This window comes from Acipenser ruthenus, chromosome 9, assembly GCF_902713425.1.
Source record: "Acipenser ruthenus chromosome 9, fAciRut3.2 maternal haplotype, whole genome shotgun sequence".
Taxonomy (NCBI): domain Eukaryota; kingdom Metazoa; phylum Chordata; class Actinopteri; order Acipenseriformes; family Acipenseridae; genus Acipenser; species Acipenser ruthenus.
Genome location: NC_081197.1, coordinates 38424542 through 38444511, shown reverse-complemented (window position 1 = coordinate 38444511; position 19970 = coordinate 38424542). Strand labels below are relative to the sequence as shown.

Here is a 19970-nt window from a genome sequence, read left to right as displayed (position 1 = left end):
ACTTTGCATTTAGTTAATTGATAAATATAATCTATTAACATGTCTATTTTTGAAAGCATTCTTACTTTACAGCATTTTTTCACACCTGCCTAAAACTTTTGCACAGTACTGTATATATATATATATATATATATATATATATTTCCATCCACCATTAGTTTCTAGTAAGTTTTCCCTTTTAACATGCTAAGTGAAAATTGGTCACTGGAATGCTGAAAAACAAATTTCAGTGTCGAAACTGGTAAGTAACGTCAGCCTTTATAAATATATATAACGTATTGATATCCACAGTGGTTAAGCATTCATTTGTGCCAGATGTAATCCTCGGTGGGAAACAAAATTTAAAAAAATCAGGTTGTTTGTAAGCCTTTTTTTTTTTTTTTTAAACACAGTTTGTTACCCATCAAACTCACTCTTAAACTGTTCTAAGAGAAAAACTAAATACATTTTCTGGGAGAAAAGAATGAATGACTAACACAATAGCAAAGGCAGTGCTAAAAAACTGGAACATAACATGAGTTAGGTGGTGGCAGTAGACCCCCCTCCCGCTCCCCATTGAGAGTCTGGTGTAACTTGTCCCCCTTAGCCGAGCAGTACTTTCTGCATTCTGTGTGCAGGAACGCGGCTCTCGTCCTCTGAGTCAGCGTCGCTCTGCGGGTTGGAGCTGCAGGGAGAGGAGCACTCCGGGGAGCACAGGTAGTGCATCAGGGGGAGGCGATACTTGCCACAGAAATCTACAAACTTGATGTGACGCACACAGGAGTCGAAGTAGACACCTGCAACAGGAGCAAAAACAAACAAAAACACATATTTGTATTACAGTAATCCGTTGTATATACGCCCGTCACATATCCACCCTACCCGTTTACCCGCCATGATCAATCAGTTCAGCAACGTTAGTTTATTATTGAACAGAGAAGATTAATTCAGAGACTGTAGATCCACCAGAGTTTTTGTACACTGTGTTGTATGTGCTCCGTGCACAACCATTGCTGGAAGTGTCACACTGAGCTGTTTAGTGTGTTGACTTGATATGTAAATAAATCCTGTTCTCCTGCGGGGGGCGTATCAACTTCAACCTCCGTCTCGCTCTCCTGCCTGTCACTCAGCAGCGAATGCACGCACCTACACTTCAGACGGCTACTCTGTCACAAGCATTAATATCCTGCATCTTTCTAAACAAGGGATTTAGGCGAGTTCCCTTATAAAAGCTGAATCTGAAAACAATAATTGTGTGAATATAATGTACCGCCGTCCCTTTTCTTTGCAGCGCCAGCAATAAAGTCGCTGACAAGGCGAGTGTCTTTTATTTATTAACCACAAACAACTTAAGCTGGCTTCCAGTCTCCACTGTAGGCAGGTACTGTTTCTCACTCAAAAAACTGTCACACACTATTTTTAATGGCTCCTCCTCCACTATTTACACACTGAGTCGTGCAATCTAACTAACCCCATTCACTCCCGGCTGCGCATACACACTCGCATGCATACCAGTTTAACAATACACACAACGCGTACAACACATAACAACCACAGCAGCGGGTCTTCTGAGCCCCCAGTTGTCCAGTTCACTACAATAATAATTGTTACAGCTGTGTATAATGGTATTTAAAACAGGATTCATTTATCTGCCTTTTTACATACAGATGTGCTCAAATTTGTTGGTACCCTTACAGCTCATTGAAATAATACTTCATTCCTCCTGAAAAGTGATGAAATTAAAAGCTATTTTATCATGTATACTTGCATGCCTTTGGTATGTCATAGAATAAAGCAAAGAAGCCGTGAAAAGAGATGAATTATTGCTTATTCTACAAAGATATTCTAAAATGGCCTGGACACATTTGTTGGTACCCCTTAGAAAAGATAATAAATAATTGGATTATAGTGATATTTCAAACTAATTAGTTTCTTTAATTAGTATCACACATGTCTCCAATCTAGTAATCAGTCATTCAGCTTATTCAAATGGAGAAAAGTAGTCACTGTGCTGTTTGGTATTATTGTGTGCACCACACTGAACATGGACCAGAGAAAGCAAAGGAGAGAGTTGTCTGAGGAGATCAGAAAGAAAATAATAGACAAGCATGGTAAAGGTAAAGGCTACAAGACCATCTCCAAGCAGCTTGATGTTCCTGTGACAACAGTTGCAAATATTATTAAGAAGTTTAAGGTCCATGGAACTGTAGCCAACCTCCCTGGGCGCGGCCGCAAGAGGAAAATCGACCCCAGATTGAACAGAAGGATAGTGCGAATGGTAGAAAAAGAACCAAGGATAACTGCCAAAGAGATACAAGCTGAACTCCAAGGTGAAGGTACGTCAGTTTCTGATCGCACCATCCGTAGCTTTCTGAGCGAAAGTGGGCTCCATGGAAGAAGACCCAGGAGGACTCCACTTTTGACAGAAACATAAAAAAGTCAGACTGGAATTTGCTAAAATGCATAATTGACAAGCCCCAATCCTTCTGGGAGAATGTCCTTTGGACAGATGAGTCAAAACTAGAGCTTTTTGGCAAGTCACATCAGCTCTATGTTCACAGATGAAAAAATGAAGCTTTCAATGAAAAGAACACCATACCTACAGTGAAACATGGAGGAGGCTCGGTTATGTTTTGGGGCTGCTTTGCTGCGCCTGGCACAGGGTGCCTTGAATCTGTGCAGGGCACAATGAAATCTCAAGACTATCAAGGCATTCTGGAGCGAAACGTACTGCCCAGTGTCAGAAAGCTCTGTCTCAGTTGCAGGTCATGGGTCCTCCAACAGGATAATGACCCAAAACACACAGCTAAAAGCACCCAAGAATGGATAAGAACAAAACATTGGACTATTCTGAAGTGGCCTTCTATGAGTCCTGATCTGAATCCTATCGAACAGGAACAGTGGGCTCAGGAAGAGTGGGCCAAACTACCTGTTAACAGGTGCAGAAGTCTCATTGAGAGCTACAGAAAACGTTTGATTGCAGTGATTGCCTCTAAAGGTTGTGCAACAAAATGTTAGGTTAGCGGTCCCATCATTTTTGTCCATGCCATTTTCATTTGTTTTATTATTTACAATATTATGTTGAATAAAAAATCAAAAGCAAAGACTGATTTCTATTAAATATGGAATAAACAATGGTGGATGCCAATTACTTTTGTCAGTTTCAAGTTATTTCAGAGAAAATTGTGCATTCTTCCTTTTTTGTGGAGGGGTACTAACAAATTTGAGCACGTCTGTATCCGCCCTTACTCTGGTCCCACGGCAGGCGGATATGTGACGGATTACTGAATTTTCTATTGGGTCCTGAAAGACAGCTTAACGTATTTATAAAAGAGAAATCAGTTAGAGTCTAACATTATTAGCTAAAAGATGGGAACAGTGTACTCATTCATTTTTAATAAACCCAAACAAGTTACAAAATTGCAACCAACATTGACCGGTTCATAAACAAAAAAAAAACCTTTCTAGCAAATTATTTGTATATAAAATCATGGATAATGGAGCTTATTCAAAGGGTGCACTTTAAATGTCATCAACACATACACGTAAAATAACTGGGTCTGAACATTTTGGATTAAAACCATGCAAGCCAGTCGTTCTATAAATTACATCGCCTTATATGCACTACAAGTCAGCAGTACACATGATTCAGATTTAGTGTAGTTCCTGATTAAGAGCTTGATAAAAGGATGAAAATACCTCCACATTTTGGGTTGGGGCACTTGCTGGCCAAATCCAGGTACCTGAGAAGGTTCCCTGGCAGGTCCTCTCGCTTGTAGGGGAGATTTCGGGATTTGACCGTGCGTCCTGCCAGCTCTAAGAGTGAAGGAGGGTCGTAGGTCATATCTTTGACAAACCGCACTACCAGCGGGTTGCCACGGAGACTGAGCTCCTGCAGTTGGAACAGGTTGAGAATCTCGCGTGGAAGATAAGTGAGCAGGTTGTTATGGAGGCTCAGGGACCGTAAAGTGTGCATCCTGCAATACAAACACAACTGCAGATTTAGGATTTGAGACATATGCAACCTTACATGCTAAAGATGTGTAAATTAGTATTATTATTAAGCTTGTATACCTGGTTTATTATTTCATTTAGGCAGTTATTGGATGTTGAATGCAATTATGAAAACATTAAAAGTGTACTGCAATACAAGAGTAAGGTGGGGAGAGAAGAGGACTCACTGTGCTAGCTGTGGAGGGATGCTCTGTATTCTGTTGTCGCACAGTACCAGGTAGCTGAGGTACGGGAGATTTGCAAGCTCTGGAGGAATGGAAGTAATGGAATTTCCCCCTAGGTACAGCAGCTCCAGGCTGGAAAAGAAGATAAATTCACATTGTACTTAAGAACAGAAAGCACATCGGCAAAACAGACTAAGTAAATATGTATATAAAATAGCAAACAATCATGTTCAGTTTGCTTTTAAGGTTTTGCATATTTTACTTATTCAATATATGGAAACAATTTATGTTCGCCTGTTTAACCTGTGAAAGCTAATAAACCATGTGTTTTCCTATTCCTGCTTTACTGGGATCCCATGTGAAAACAAGACCAGTAAGGAATCTGAAGTGGTCTCCGTAGTACCTCAAATGTTTTCCAAACCAATTCCCCAGTAACTTGGTGGACCATCTGATGGGTTTGTGTAAAAGTGACTGCAATACATACAACCACAAATGGACCATTTATTTTCAATTAAAAAAACAACAACAACAAAAGAACCTCCAGTCAACTATCCTAATATTTACTGTGTTTAATCTACATCTACATAATGTACTTCTATATATTAGTCGTGGCTATTTTGTTCTAAGGATTACATGTTCATTGTCACTTGATTCTACTATATTTTTAGACTTCTGTACAGATGTATAAAATAACCACAATGTTAAGTCCACGCTTCTCTTGATATTTGCCCAGGTCAGCTTGTAAGCTTTTTAGAAATATTGTACATTCCCCCCATCTAAGTTTCTTTGCACTAAAATTAAAACTGAAAACAATAAAGAAATAAAAATAACAATAACAATTATAAGTTCCCTCTGTTCAGTACCAGCTTGAGTCAGCAAAAGTACAGTGCAAAGAGAACAATCTATGAAAATGCAGCCACACAAAAACTGTACAGTACTACAATGCACATTGGACAAGCCAGGCTGGGACAAACATCCTAACAGACATTGATTGAAATGTATTGGCAAAAAGTACTTAGGTCTTGTACTGTATATTTTATTGGCTAAAGATAAGAACATAAGAAAGTTTACAAACGAGAGGAGGCCATTCGGTCCATCTTGCTTGTTTGGTTGTTAGTAGCTTATTGATCCCAGAATCTCATCAAGCAGCTTCTTGAAGGATCCCAGGGTGTCAGCTTCAACAACATTACTGGGGAGTTGGTTCCAGACCCTCACAATTCTCTGTGTAAAGAAGTGCCTCCTATTTTCTGTTCTGAATGCCCCTTTATCTAATCTCCATTCGTGAACCCTGGTCCTTGTTTCTTTTAATTCCTTCATGCCATGTGACGTAAACCCTTCTGCAGGCAGGTTCCTTTGTGGATTCATGTTGAAACGTGTAATGGTGCATGCTTTTGTTTAGCAAAATCAGTTTGCGTCTGAATTAATAAGCTGAAGTGACTTAATATTAAAATGTACATTAGACTAAAGTGCCAATTGTAATGTTCTTTTCATCTATAACTTGGTGACACATGCAGGGTGACAGCCATGATGCACCACTACTTTTGAACTACTTGCCCAAATCCATCAGAGGGTGAGGCACAGTGCCCATTTTCAGGTCCAGACTGAAAACCTCAATTAGCACATCACTGATCTTGACTGATATAGATTGATAATATATGTCCACACTTTTATATTATAATTTAGTTTATAGCCTATAGCTTTTATTAACAGCTGGTTGTGCCAGAAATCTAATACTGCTGTTGTACTTGTTATCTATAAAAATAAAAAATAAACTTAATACAAATAAAAGCTTTGTGGACATTCAAACATGAAAACATTCATGTTCCTCCAAGTACTGTTCGATGAATACCTGCTTACAGACGGATTCCCTCCTTCCAGAAAGGCATGTGAACTGTTTGCTGTCTGCTCAATAGTACAGAGCAGGTGGAGAAAATCGAAAATGAATGTGTGTTGGAAGTTGAAATGTGGGAATGCAGTATATGCAAGAGCCATTAATTAAATAACAAGTTGTGAAAAGCTGGTTATCTTCAAAAGTGGCCTGTTCTACATTGCTACCTTCATTTTGCTATAGTAATCATATGGATTAGTTGAACCTCAGAGGTTGTTGTTTTTTGTTAAGTCGGGTAGTGACCCAGTACTACAATATACTTACAAGAGAAGTTTGAACCCTCTACTCTCATGCAGTGTACTCTCATCCCTCTTTGGTCCTACAAAGGCTGGGTCCATATTTACAGCTACATACTGTAGTACAAAGCACTGCCAGTTTTATTTGTGTAATCACTCAATTAATCTCATACGGTGACCTGGATTGTCATGTCATGGTGATACAGACCCATACCTTATCAATTTTATGACTTTTATCATGTATTAAAGTACAACTGCTACTATAAATTGCACCAGGCATGCATTTCAAACTCTCAGTTACTTAATTGTACCAATTATTAGTTCAATTAGTCAAGATTAACAGGTGTTCCAGATCTTTAGCCATTGATGACACAGACACCTATAAAACCTGAGGATTTGGGGCTCTGCAGGACCTGGGTTGGAGACCCCTGCTTTAATGTATCAATACTGTTTCTGGGATGGAAATAAGACTCCTATTGCATAGCAGTTTCACACATTCCAGTTTTACTACGCCCTTGATTAGCCACAGTGTATCTAACAAGGTCAGGTGTGTCTTATTAAACTCATGGTAAAACCTGGAATGGATCAAACTGCTATGCAATAGGAGTCTTATTTCCACTCCTGTTGTTGGAGTGTCTTAAGTATGTCTTCATGTATACACTCTAGTCTATTTCATATACTGTAACGTAGTACAGACCACTGCCACTTTTCTGTGTATTATCAATTAACCTCCTAACGCAGGGCTTCTCAAACGGGGTCCTGGGGACCCCCTGTGTCTGCTGGTTTTCATTCCTTAATTACTTAACTATACCCTTAATTGAATTGATAATTTGCTTAATTAGACCTTTTTACTTGTTTTCAGCTCTTGGACAGTATTTCAAGATAGCTATAACATTTTATAAGTAACTTGAACTGCAACTGTTTAAGAGTTGAAAACAAGTTAAAAAAAGGTACCTACCGTACGTATTAACATCTGTGACTGTGACACATCAAAATTTGCAATCTAATTTCAAATGATACTAGCATTCCAGGGTGATGCAGGTCTCGTTTAACGTTACCTTGTTAATTTTTCTATTTCTGCGGGGATTGTTTTGAGTCTGTTTGCTCCCAGAGAGAGGGACTGGAGTTTTTGTAGATTGAGGAACTCGCTTGGGAACTCCTCAAATCTGTTACCACTGAAGTTAACCACCTCCAGGGACATGGTCCCGAAGTCCTTTGGAAGGGAGAACTCATCCAGCCTGTTGTTTTTTGCAAGGAGGGTCTTGAGCTTGGAAAGCCGGAGGATGTCCTCGCAAATAAAGGCCAATCTGTTGCAGCTGATGTCAAGAAAGACTAGGTTCGAAAAGTGACAGATCGAACCAGGAAGCATAATAAATCTGTTGTAAACCAGCAACAGCTGTTGAGTGTCCCGTTTCCTTTCTTCGTCCACATGATCTAAATCCAAGTTATCCAAATTCAATCGGGATAAATTCAAGACTTTCTCCCCTTCCAAACCTTCATAGACGTCCATTTTTGTTGAAGGCACGGATGTCGAGGAAATATATATTTTAAAAAAAATAAATAAATAAATAAATACGTTAAATTAAATACATGAATTAATTAAAGCTGGATAAATTACTGACTGCTTTCCAAACCGAACAGTGGCAGCCTAGTAACAGATTCCACGAACAACTCTTTTAAGTTTCCTGGGAAAACCATCTCAAAACCTGTTAATTCAAAATCAGCAGACGCCGACTCAGCAGTTTGTATACTCAGTGCATGTTCCGGGGTAGTACATTCATTACCGCCCAGAATTTGGATAACTAACAAACAGCCATCTGGAAGCGAGAAGCTCTGTCTAATATTCATGTTCAGGGGTATCCCTAGCTGCAGGAGGAGGGTGTAGAAAATGTGTGCAAAGTTCAACAGCATGTGGTATTGTTGGATTCCGTGATTTATATTCTGCTACAGTAAAACTATCAGCCTTTTCTGTCTTTGTCAGCAATGCGCATTTTATTGCGTGTTGTTTAATACTTATGTAACTTGTTACATATGTTACATATATCGTACTGTTACTGAACCGTAACAAAAATAACGACCTTATGCAATCGCTGAAGTGTGTTACATAGACATACTAGGGTTTACCAACTGCCCCGCTTTAGGAGGGACATTTCAAAGAGATGTCCCACGTCATGTGGAATAGGAATTGTTTTTTTTTTTTTTTTTTTTTTTAAACAATGGTTTGTTGTCTAACACGCATCATTATTGTTATTTGGTTTTCAATGATGATCATTTTTTTAAAATAACATTTTAACAAGATAACATCAATATTTTTTCAATTCATTTGCATGAATGTACAATACATACGTATTAAATAAAGTTTAAAAAATATCTGACAATACAAGCTGTGTGATACCATCAGGTGGTCAAAGTGAAACAATCGATTAAAGTTGACCTGCAACAAACATGCATTTGACAAAAGAAAACAATGGACAAAAATAATGACAGCATATATTTTGAAAACCGACAAACCTATCCTAAAACCCCTTATCCCTGTAATAGTAGACAGTCTAATAAATACTGGTAACCTAAACGTGAAATGACAGTGAAAGACAGCTTTTTTTTTCCATGGAATGAAAGCCTTGGAATACCACAAATGCACTAAAACCAGTGTAAAATAGAGAAAGACTCAACATCAAAATCCCTAAAATAAAAAGGGGCTATATTCCACATTTCTGTGAATTCTGTGGGTTTATCTCCTAAATAAGTATACATTGTTATGTCTAAATCAATAACTTTTAGAACAGAATTCTTCCAAAGTGTTAATATTTGGGGTCCAGCGTCATTCCATTAACTTTTTATTAATTTATTAATTTATTGCAATAATAATTAACATGAGTAATAATTTGGACTGTGGTTTAGTAATTTTCAATGTAGAAGAATCTCCTGAAGTTGCAGTTAAAGGGCTGAAAGGGGTTGTTATGTGTGACCATGTGGTTAGAGTAGGCACAGTTGCATAGCTGCCCCCTGGTGCTATGCAACTGTGCTATGCAACCGCGGCGCACGCATAGCTCTTGGTACTTCAGTATCTCGGTGCGCAAGGTGCTCATTGCACATGGCACACGGTGCCTAGCACTACAGCATCAGGCACATGGCACAGGGCCCACAGTGCACATAGTGCTCAGGGTACTCAGTGCGTACAGTGCTCGATATACACGGTGCAGATAGTGCTCATGGTACTCAGTGCGTACAGTGCTCGGTATGCACGGTGCAGATAGTGCTCGGTACGCACGGTGCAGATAGTGCACACGGTACTCAGTGCGTACAGTGCTCGATATGCATGGTGCAGATAGTGCTCATGGTAATCAGTGCGTACAGTGCTCGGTATGCATGGTGCAGATAGTGCTCGGTATGCACGGTGCAGATAGTGCTCGGTATGCACGGTGCAGATGGTGCACACGGTACTCAGTGCGTACAGTGCTCGGTATGCACGGTACTCAGTGCGTACAGTGCTCGGTAAGCACGGTGCACATAGTGCTCATGGTACTCAGTGCGTACAGTGCTCAGTATGCACGGTGCAGATGGTGCACACGGTACTAGATGCCAACTGCTACACTAGTGCACGGGCATATGGTGCCATGCAGTACACAGTGCACGCGGTGCCCCTCCTCCATGAACTGTCCCATGACCCCCTGCTGGACAGCCCCGATGCGCAGGCCCCCCGTAGTCGCTCCCCATCTCCGCAGGCGAGGAGGGTGAAGCATTCGAGGCAGGTGAGGGACATTATGGACCTCAAAGCCCAGATGGCCCAGGTCCTGGAGCTTTTGGCCAAACAGGCGCCTGCGTCCCCAGCCGCAGTCCCAGCTCTGCTGCAGCCCCAATTGCCATACCCCCCCTCCCCCAGGCGAGATCAGGGTGGATGGGAAGCGGCGTCCCAGCTGGTTCAAGAGGACACACTTTCTATAGTGGCCTCTGGGGGTGGGGCCTCCTTCTCCTCTGACATGCAGGTAGGAGGAGAGCTCAAACCCTCTGCTGAGGAAGAACCTGGCTTTGAGGGAGCCTCGGAAGCCTGCGCTCTCCCGTTGTCTAACTCAGTTTCGTCACTGATGGGATGCGCTGCAGCTTTCCTGTAGGTCCCCTGGATGCCAGCGGCAGAACCATGCCAGTCCGTTTTTCGGACACAGGCAATGGCTCCTCGCCCTCAAAAGTTCCCAGCCTTCCCGGACTTCATGGAGGAGGTACACTTCTCCTGGGATCATCCGGCCTCAGGTCCCAGCATGCTGAAGCAGGCCGCAACAACTGTCTCTATAGAAGGCACGTAAAAGCTGGGCCTAGCGGGGTTCCCCCCAGTAGACTCCATCATCGCAGCCCTGATTAAGACCTCACCGGTGGGTGGGTTGGCCAGAGACCCGGTGTGCCTGAACCCTCAGTGCAGGGTGACAGAAACGCAGCTCAAACGGGCGTATGCAGTGGAGGCGCAGGCAACTCACCTGTCAAACACGGCGAGCGTGCTGATGGCCTACATGGATGGTGTACTGCGCGAGGCCCTGTTCCCTGAGCCGGTGGTCACAGAGCTCCTGTCCAGCACGCTGCTGCAGATCTCCGGTCTCCAAGGGCAAGCTCTTGGCAGGAGCCTAGCTAGCTTGATTGTGACTTGCAGACAGCTGTGGTTGTCGCAAGCCAGGGTCCATGATGCTGGCTGCTAGATGCACCTATATCCCCGGGACACACCTTTGGGCCAGCCCTGGAGGAGATCCTGCACAGATCCCACCGGGAACGCAAGGCGTCACGGCAGGTGGCCGCGTTGCTCCCTCCTCGAGCTTCCGCGTGGGGCAGGTCGAACCGCTGGCGAGCTCCTCCAGTGCGGACTGTCACCAGGACAGTTCCAGTCCCCACGGCTCCGCTGGGTGACCTAAGGCATTGCCTACAGGGCACACCAGCAGCAAACAACCGGGCACACCCAGCAGACAGAGGGAACGCAGGACATGGCCAGCCCACACACCAGCATCCCATGAGGCGTTTCCAGGGCCAACACCTTAGACAGTCACCCCAAACTGCCCTGCCGCAACCTCAGCAGCCCAGACAGGGCCCCTGAAGACTGGCGGCCTCAGACCACCTTTTCGGCACAACAGCTGCAGTACTGGCGCGCTTGCACCTCGGACACCTGGGTGTTCGCCACCATGCGCAACAGTTACGTGCTTCAGTTCCACTTGGGACCTCCTCCCTTTCAAGGTATCACAAATACTTTTGTGACAGACCCTCTCCAGGCCTCGGTACTTCAGAAGGAAGTGGCTGCCTTGCTGTGCACGTGAGCCATTTGTCTCGTAGACCCCACCTCCCACGGAGAGGGGTACTACCCGAGGTATTTTCTGGTGCCCAAAAAATATGCTGGCTTTCGCCCCATCCTAGACTCAGGAGGTTTCAGATGCTGACTCACCATCACATTCTCCAGTCTGTCTGGCCGGGCAACTGGATCACCACCGTGGACTTATGGGACACGTACTTTCACGTTCCCATTCATCCAGAGCACAGGAAGTATCTCCGCTTCTGCTTTCAGGGAAACGTTTATGAGTTTGCTGTGCTGCCATTTGGCCTCTCCCTAGCTCCTCATACGTTTTCAAAGTGCGTGGACGCTATTGTGGCCGCCCTGCGGCTGCAGGGGATCAGAGTGATAAACTATCTCGACGACTGGTTTATCTGTTCCCAGTCGCGAGAGGGAGCACTGGCCCACACGGCAGTAGTGACAGAGCATCTGGCAAGGCTGGGTCTCACCATCAACGATGCAAAGAGTCGGCTTACACCAGTGCAGTGCACTACATACTTGGGGCTCTGGCTGGACTCCAGTACGATGCGCACATACCTGTCAGACGACAGAGTTGCAGCTATCCAGGGTTGCCTCTCCCTGTTTCGACAGCGATGGGAAGGTCACCCTCCTATTGTGCCAGAAACTGTTGAGTCTGATGACCGCAGCCATATCGGCCATTCAGCTTGGTCTACTTCGCATGTGGCCACTACAAGCGTGGCTCAATGCATTCCACCTAAATCCCAAATGCGACAGACACCATTGGCTGACGGTGTCTCATGCGTGCTCGCAGTCCTACGCTGGTGGTGAATGACCTCTCACCTACGCAAGGGTGTACATAAGAGAGTGGTCTTCAACTGCCAAGTGGTGACGACAGATGCCTCCAACTTGGGTTGGGGGGCAGTCAGGGAAGGCATAGGAGTCCGCGGATCCTGGTCGGACCACTGGACGTCCCTGCATATAATGCTGAAGCTGCAGGTGGTCTCCCTTGCTCTCCGCCATTTCCTCCCAGTGCTAAGAGGTACATATGTGTTGGTCCGGACGGACAACACAACAGTGGTGGCGTATGTCAACCACCAGGGTGGCCTATGGTCTCCGGGGTTGCATCGCATTGCCTTCTGGCTTTTGATGTGGGCTTTTGATGTGGGCCCTAGGACAGCCCCTCTCAAAGCAGCGTCTGTCACATTGGATTGTGGACACAGTCTCGACTGCGTATGTTGGTGCTGGCTTGCCCCCACCTGGGAGGGTAGCCGCATACTTTCTCCAGGTTCTACCACCTTAATGTGGTAGATCCTGCCCTGCCTTCATTAGGCACAAGGGTCCTTGAGGATGTAAGCTCACACCGCTAACCCTTGGGTAATGCGGTTCTGATGCGTTCCTCATATGTTGCCGTTCCTTCTCCCTCACGACGGCTCTGGTATACATTATCCCATACATAATGTCGTTGGTGGTCATCTTCGAATTAAAAAGGAATGTTAGGTTACTTACAGTAACCCTGGTTCCCTGAAAGAGAAGACAACCACCAACCACGAGGTCGCACCAGTCGCCCTCACGGGTTTGATGGAAAAAGAGAAATGGCTTCCTCAGGATGACGGTTTAATCCCTCAGTGGGCGGGACCAAGTGCATCATCCCAGGAAGGGGCTTATCGGCAGCTCTGGTATAGAGAGCTCAGCAATTACCTACCCAATGGGCAGGCATATACCAAACATAATGTAGTTGGTGTCGTCTTCTCTTTCAGGGAACCAGGGTTACAGTTAGTAACCTAACGTTTTAATTGGTTGCATTTTGTCAGCTAGCCATTGTACGTGTGTTTTTTATTGGTCGCATTTGGTCAGCTGTGTAAATGGTTTCATTGGGTGGAAGGGAAGCAATGGTTACCGCAGTCACCTCTTCCGTACAGTACATGTATACGACTGTCTACTTGACCGGTGTGCATAGTTTTCCTTGGAAACAATAAACTGAGTCACCATGAGTAGAATATACCATTATGTTACCATTTATCAGAGTGGATTCAAAATTTGGACATTAGAAACAGTGAGCCAAACACCAATAACAAACAGACAAATGTAAGGATTGTTGTTAGCTGCCTTAGCTTTCCAAACCCTTAATAACCCAGATTCAGGTTGTGACCTGCATACTTTGAACCATTGCTGCTTTGTAGAGTATTTAACTCTTTGTTATAACCATATATGTATGATTTTTTTGTGACAAAAAGATGCTTTCAAATTAGCTGTTTGACCATTACAAAGATTTGGGCCTACTGTAAATCACCCTGCCAGGCTAATTTCATTTGAAAGGTGTTTACCTCCCCAAACCTCATAAAACAAGATGTAGGTTTCAGTAACTCATTCTAAATGGAAGTCAATGAGTAGCTATACAATATGTTGAGTTACCTCACAGGAAACGGAGGCACTGGCTGACACTATTACAAAGCCTGAAATTGGGTAGGGCTTTTCTTAATCAGTTTTCTTTTTTATGCTGAATTTATGTGCTCCTGAAAAGAGCTGCACTGGAGACAAAAACCCTTTTTGTTTACCCAGCAGCACTGAGCCTCATGTGAGCCTGCCTGAAGCTATGCTTGTAAAAACTGTACATTTGTTACACTAGTAAGTCATTGATATCAGACTAATTGCAAGCCCAAGATTGTTGTAGCGATGGGTCTGTCCTACAACTAAAAAGTCTGATTTTTAAAAGCTCTAGGACAAATGTTACATATTCATGGAACAGCCCTTTGGTCCACATGCCCATTCAACCCAGTTCTCTCGTTTTGAGCTATAGTGCCCTATTGACAAAGCATTAACTCTTTAATCGTGTAGGTTTCCTTCCTTTGGAACATACTTGTGTAAGGGCATGTTCAGTGGTAAGGGACAATAAAGAGTCTTTTATCAAGTGTTTTTTATCAAGACATTTTATTTGGCATGTATAACAAAAATCCATGAAAAAAATACAAGTAGTAAAATAAAAGTAAACCTGACTAAATTAGTAATAACCTTTTAAAGAATACAACACAATGTAAATCCTGTTCAAGTGACAAAAACAAAATATAAAATAAAACAATGTAAGTAACAAAGATTTACTGCCAGCTTCGTGCTGTGCTCAATGCTAGTTTAATCAATTGCAGGGTGAAAAAACTACCGCTACGCCCGCTAATGTGGTTCTAGGTGTTAAAACACACTGAAGGCATTCTTTCTTTAATGCTTGCTTTTACATTATACTTTAAGGTACTGATTCTGCAAAAATGGGCAGGGTGGTCAAAAAACAAAACTGTAAAATAATGAATGTCATGTAGTTGACATTGAGGCTAATGTCCATTGATATTAGTTCTTGTAAAACAGGTATATCGTAGTTGCTGGGTCCAGAGTAATGACATACCTGGAATAGTACAGTAATACCATAACAAATCACACATCAGGTTTTGCTTCCAACTTGAGCAGTTAGTTTGAGGTGAGATTTGTTTAAAATGTGCCAACTAGTCGTAACGAAAATTAGCGTAGTTTCCCATATTCCTCTAACCTACCAGACCAATCAGCTGACAGTAGTCGTGGTTGTCCACCAACATAAACCTCTAACTTGCATTTAACCCATAATTTTTGTTTTATATTGTAGATTGCCAGTGCATGTAAACCCATATCTCATAGCTGAGAAAAAAACTCTACCCTGGTGTTGTTACAAGCTTCTGTTTCTATTAGCAAAGCAAATTTGCAAATGCGCACTTGCTTTTGCTTTTACTTCCGCTAAATCAGAGCTGCATAAAGTTTTGAACATTCCTTTAACTGCAGTTACAGACAACAGGTCATTCAAGAGCAAATAGCACTATCAGAAATGTATTTTCACACACTACCGTAGACACCTCATATGCTGAAAACTGTCTACCTCTGACATGCCTCAAAAGAACAAGAAAAGACTAAAACAGAAAATATAACGCTCTGTTATGCCTGCTAGGTGATTTATAAATGAACACCATATAATACTAACTTGAAATCAAACCAAAGAATGGGCCTTGTTAACTAAAAGTGTGTACATAATTGAAATAAACCAAGACAACACCTACCACGGGTAAAACATGTGCTTTTTCTGTATTTTTTTTAGATTGCCCTCCAAGGTCAAATTTAAATAAAAAAAAGACTAAACCTATATAAAAAAGCTACATACAAATAAAAATATAGCACCTTTGTGAAATGTCAAATGAGAGCCATGTACATTGGGAAAGACTAGTTGGTGACACTTCCAATAATTCTTTGCATGAACTGCTATTAAAACCATGATCATAACTGTATACAGTACGGTTAGTACTGTAGTAATAGTAATAACCTTTTAAAGAATATAACATGATGTAAATCTTGTTCAAGTGACAAAAACAAAATGTAAAAAAAAAAAAAAAACAATGTGATACATTTATTATTGTGCTTTACATAAAACACATATGGATTACTACCCCATTTATATATTTGTAACATATAAATTAATATATTTCTGCATATACATTTGTTAGATGCTGGATATATAATCCTGTCTCCGTTATGAAATGCCCACTAAAATAAAGCATCCCATAGACTTGGTTTATTTTAACACATTTCATGTATACTATTTGTAATGACATATACTAAATCTGTGCCTGTTTCAAATGAGCATTACAGAAAAATAAGTGTGGGGGAAAATAATCAACTAATTTTGGTACTCTTAACCACACCAAAAGCTTAGTCGCAAGACGAGTGTACTGTACTATCTTTCTTTAACACTTTAGCTTCGGTATCTGTTATAAGTGGTTATATATAGCATAATCTATTAAGTAATTAACATTTACAGATTATGATTAGAGATATTAACACTGTTACAATATATTTTTGCTATGGAGAATGTTAAAATATATTTTATTACAAGATTTCATGCATGTAACCATCTATAATGGAACCTTGGCATAAGATGTTAACAACACCTCTATCTTCTACACATCTGCCTTTTGTTAACAGTTAACCTATTGGTGCCATGGCACATATATACCAGTTCATGCAAAGCGGGAGAGGTATTTAAGATGGTATTTTCACTTTGCAGCTACTCCTCTTTCCCCCCTTCAGAAGATTTCATCTACGGCAACTTTTTTTGACAATCTGTATTCTGCAGTTCCTAATGTACTCACAAAGCTTCACAGTGATACATTGATTACTGTGCTTTACATAACACAAACATGGATTACTACTCCATTTATATATTTAAAAATACAAAAACAAAACAACAAAAATGTTTTTCTTTCAACTACAGCGGAAAATGTAAGCATTCGCTTGCTCTCTTTACAAGAGGATGGGATGATGGACGATGCTCCCGTGTTCCTCTTTCAACTTCTTCATACTTAGATCTCTTTGGTGTTCACTTTCTTGGACTTCTCAACTGTTTCCTGAAAAGATAATAAAAACATTAGCTGTGTGTTTGTTTTTTTAAACAGCTGGAAATGGCTAAAGTCAGTTTGTGCAAATTACAGCAAGAATTTGAAAAGAAACAGCCTCTGCCAATTCAAACAACAGAATCTGTTTTTAAACTACTACTACGACTACTACTACTACTACTACTAATACTGATAACAATAAATAAATAAATAAATAAATAAATACATAAATAAATAAATAACCACTCATGCACGGAACATCCTGGATCACTGCATACATTCACTGCAGAAAAATGCAACCTAATGCTTGTGTTGGTAAATTTTACTATGGAAAAATCCTTGACATAACTGGACTATAAAAAAATATCTTAAATTGTTCAGATTAGACACATGTAATTTTCATAAATTCACAGAGACTCAAATACATGTTGACTCCCTTCCTATCTAAAGTTCCTAATCTCCCATTCCTATCCAAAGTTTTAGAGAAAGTGGTGGCTCATCAACGTAACAAATTTCTTGTAGCATGCAACATCAATGAGAAATTTCAGTCTGGCTTCCACAACGCTTACAGCACTGAAACAGCCCTTGTTAAAGTTGTAAATGATGTATTGCTATCTTCCGATATGGGTTTACTCTCAGTTCTTATGTCTTGGTTTCGTTCTTATTTGTCAAATAGATTTCCATTATATCTGCAGTTACTTGGGGTGTTCCGCAAGGTTCCATTCTTGTTCCTATTCTTGTCTCACTATATATGTTGCCCTTGGGGGATATTGCTCGAAGTTATGAGGTAAACTTCCATTGCTACACTGATGACACTCAGCTATATTTATCACTTAAACCAGGGGACAACTTAGCTGTAGGTGCACTAACTAGTTGTCTGGCTGACATCAAAAAATGTATGTCAAAAAAAAATGTTGACGCTAAATTCTGATAAAACTGAGATAATGCTTTTGGAACCCTAAAATTGCCGAAGTAACAAACTTATCTGACCTAGCTCTTAGTGGCTTCCCCACTAATTGGAAGTCTGAAATGAGAAATGTAGGCGTTATTTTCGATCAAGCTCTTTCCTTTGAGCAACATATCAGGAATGTCACTAAGATATCCTTTTTTCATTGACAAAATATTGGTAAACTTATATGTATTGCAGGTGGCAGAGCATTCTCTTACAGAGCCCCTAAACTGTGGAATGTCATGCCATCATTTTTGAGGGAGGCTCCCTCTGTTGCTGTTTTTAAAGTAAGACTGAAAACTTAATTTTATGACAGAGCGTTCACAGTCCTGTAAATGATATTTATTTTGATCAGTTTTTACTGCTCTTTAATTTTTAACTTATTTACTTACTTATTTATACTCATGTATTTATTACTTGTTTGTATTGTTTTTAAGTATTTTCATTTCTGTATTTCTTCTTAAAAAATATGTTTTTATTTTATCTTCTTTTCTCTTGTTCAGCGCTTTGAGGCACATTTTTGTGAAAGGCGCTATATAAAAATAAAGATTGATTGACTGTTTGATTATTTTTTCAGAGAATTGACACAGGTTCAGCAAGTAGTAAAGAAAAGAGCTGGACCGCAGTTTATTTAAATGCAAGCCTCTTTTATCAGCATTGTGTGCAGGAGGTCCTCCAAGTATGTCATTTAATGAAAGCCAAGATAATAAAAAGTTGATTCTGCTTGGACACTGTACTTCTGGTGTGCTCCAATAAGGCAGTCTTGCAGCAGGAGATAGACTGACCCCGTTTCACAACGGCACCATAGATGATTTAGGCCCTTTTATTTAACCTGATTGCTTTCAACCTGCTATTATAAAAATCTAAATTGATGTATATTTAATAGCCTGCAGTGAGTAAAGAAAGGATAACTAAACTAAGAGCTCCACTGCTCAAAAGTTAACTGAAATAAAATTGGGAATATTACCAAAACTGATGGTATATAAACTCGATACCTTCCTGGATAAACAAAGTAAATGAAATCATGTAAACAATGGATGTATTAATATTTCCACTGGAACACTGGATATATTTATACATTCATGCATAGCAAAGCTTTTTCCAAAACTTTGTCTTAAATATACAGTGGCTTTCAAAAGTATTCACCCACCTTGGACTTTTCCACATTTTATTGTGTTACAACATGGAATCAAAATGGATTTAATTAGGAGTTTTTGCATAAAGTCCATAATGTCAAAGTGAAAAATAAAATCTACAAATTGTTCTAAATTAATTACAAATACAAAACAGAAAATAATTGATTGCATAAGTATTCACCCCCTTGAGTCAATATTTGGTAGAGGCACCTTTGGCAGCAATTACAGCCATGAGTCTATTTGGATAAGTCTCTACTAGCTTTGCACATCTGGACACTGCAATTTTTGCTGATTCTTCTTTGCAAAATTGCTCAAGCTCCGTCAAGTTGGATGGGGACCTTTGGTGAACAGCAATGTTCAACTCTTTCCACATATTCTCAATTGAATTGAGGTCTGGGCTTTGACTGGGCCACTCCAGGACATTGACCTTTTTGTTTTTAAGCCACTCCAGTGTGGTTTTGGCTGTATGTTTGGGGTCGTTGTCCTGCTGTAAGATGAATCTTCTCCCAAGTCCCAGGTCTATTGCAGACTTCAGCAGGTTTTCCTCCGGGATTTCTCTGTACTTTGCTGCATCCATTTTGCCCTCTGTCTTGACGAGCTTTCTAGGCCCTGACTCAGAGAAGCATCCCCATAGCATGATGCTGCCACCACCATCACGGTAGGGATGGTGTTCTCAGGATGATGTGCGGTGTTAGGCTTGCGCCAAACATAGCGCTTAGCGGTGAAGCCAAAAAGCTCTATTTTGGTCTCATCGGACCATATAATCTTCTTCCATTTGGTCTCAGAGTCTTCCACATGCCTTCTGCAAACTTTAGCCGAGATTTGATGTGAGTTTTTTTCAACAATGGCTTTCTTTTTGCAACTCTCCCATAAGGGCCAGTTTTGTGAAGCACCCGGGCTATTGTTGCCGTATGCACAGTGTCTCCCAGCTCAGCCGTGGAA

The 19970-nt window shown here is 41.2% G+C and overlaps 2 protein-coding genes across 2 annotated transcripts in view; both read right to left on the bottom strand.

The window, feature by feature from the left end:
- Window positions 1–119: 119 nt before the first annotated feature.
- On the bottom strand, window positions 120–8142 carry LOC117405538 (leucine-rich repeat-containing protein 58-like). The gene is made up of 4 exons (XM_034008657.3): window positions 7340–8142; window positions 4161–4289; window positions 3679–3956; window positions 120–776 (listed from the first exon to the last, which is right to left on the bottom strand). The coding sequence occupies exons 1-4, from the start codon at window positions 7789–7791 to the stop codon at window positions 583–585; spliced, it is 1053 nt and encodes a 350-aa protein (XP_033864548.1). The 5' UTR covers window positions 7792–8142; the 3' UTR covers window positions 120–582.
- A 7803-nt stretch (window positions 8143–15945) lies between these two features.
- Window positions 15946–19970, bottom strand: part of LOC117406014 (follistatin-related protein 1-like) — a 43917-nt gene continuing 39892 nt past the window's right edge. The window contains exon 11 of the mRNA XM_034009653.3: window positions 15946–16955. Within this exon, the coding sequence (XP_033865544.2) occupies window positions 16911–16955 (45 nt within the window). The 3' untranslated portion in view covers window positions 15946–16910. The remainder of the gene's footprint in view (window positions 16956–19970) is intronic.

What these genes read in the sequence shown, in the direction of transcription:
- LOC117405538 (XM_034008657.3), bottom strand. Translation starts at nt 7,791, where the DNA reads ATGGACGTCTATGAAGGTTTGGAAGGGGAGAAAGTCTTGAATTTATCC. An exon ending in ATCCCTCCACAGCTAGCACA is followed by an intron (nt 3,957 to 4,160) that starts GTGAGTCCTCTT and finishes TTTGTATTGCAG; the next exon opens with GATGCACACTTTACGGTCCC. An exon ending in CCCCAACCCAAAATGTGGAG is followed by an intron (nt 777 to 3,678) that starts GTATTTTCATCC and finishes CTCCTGTTGCAG; the next exon opens with GTGTCTACTTCGACTCCTGT.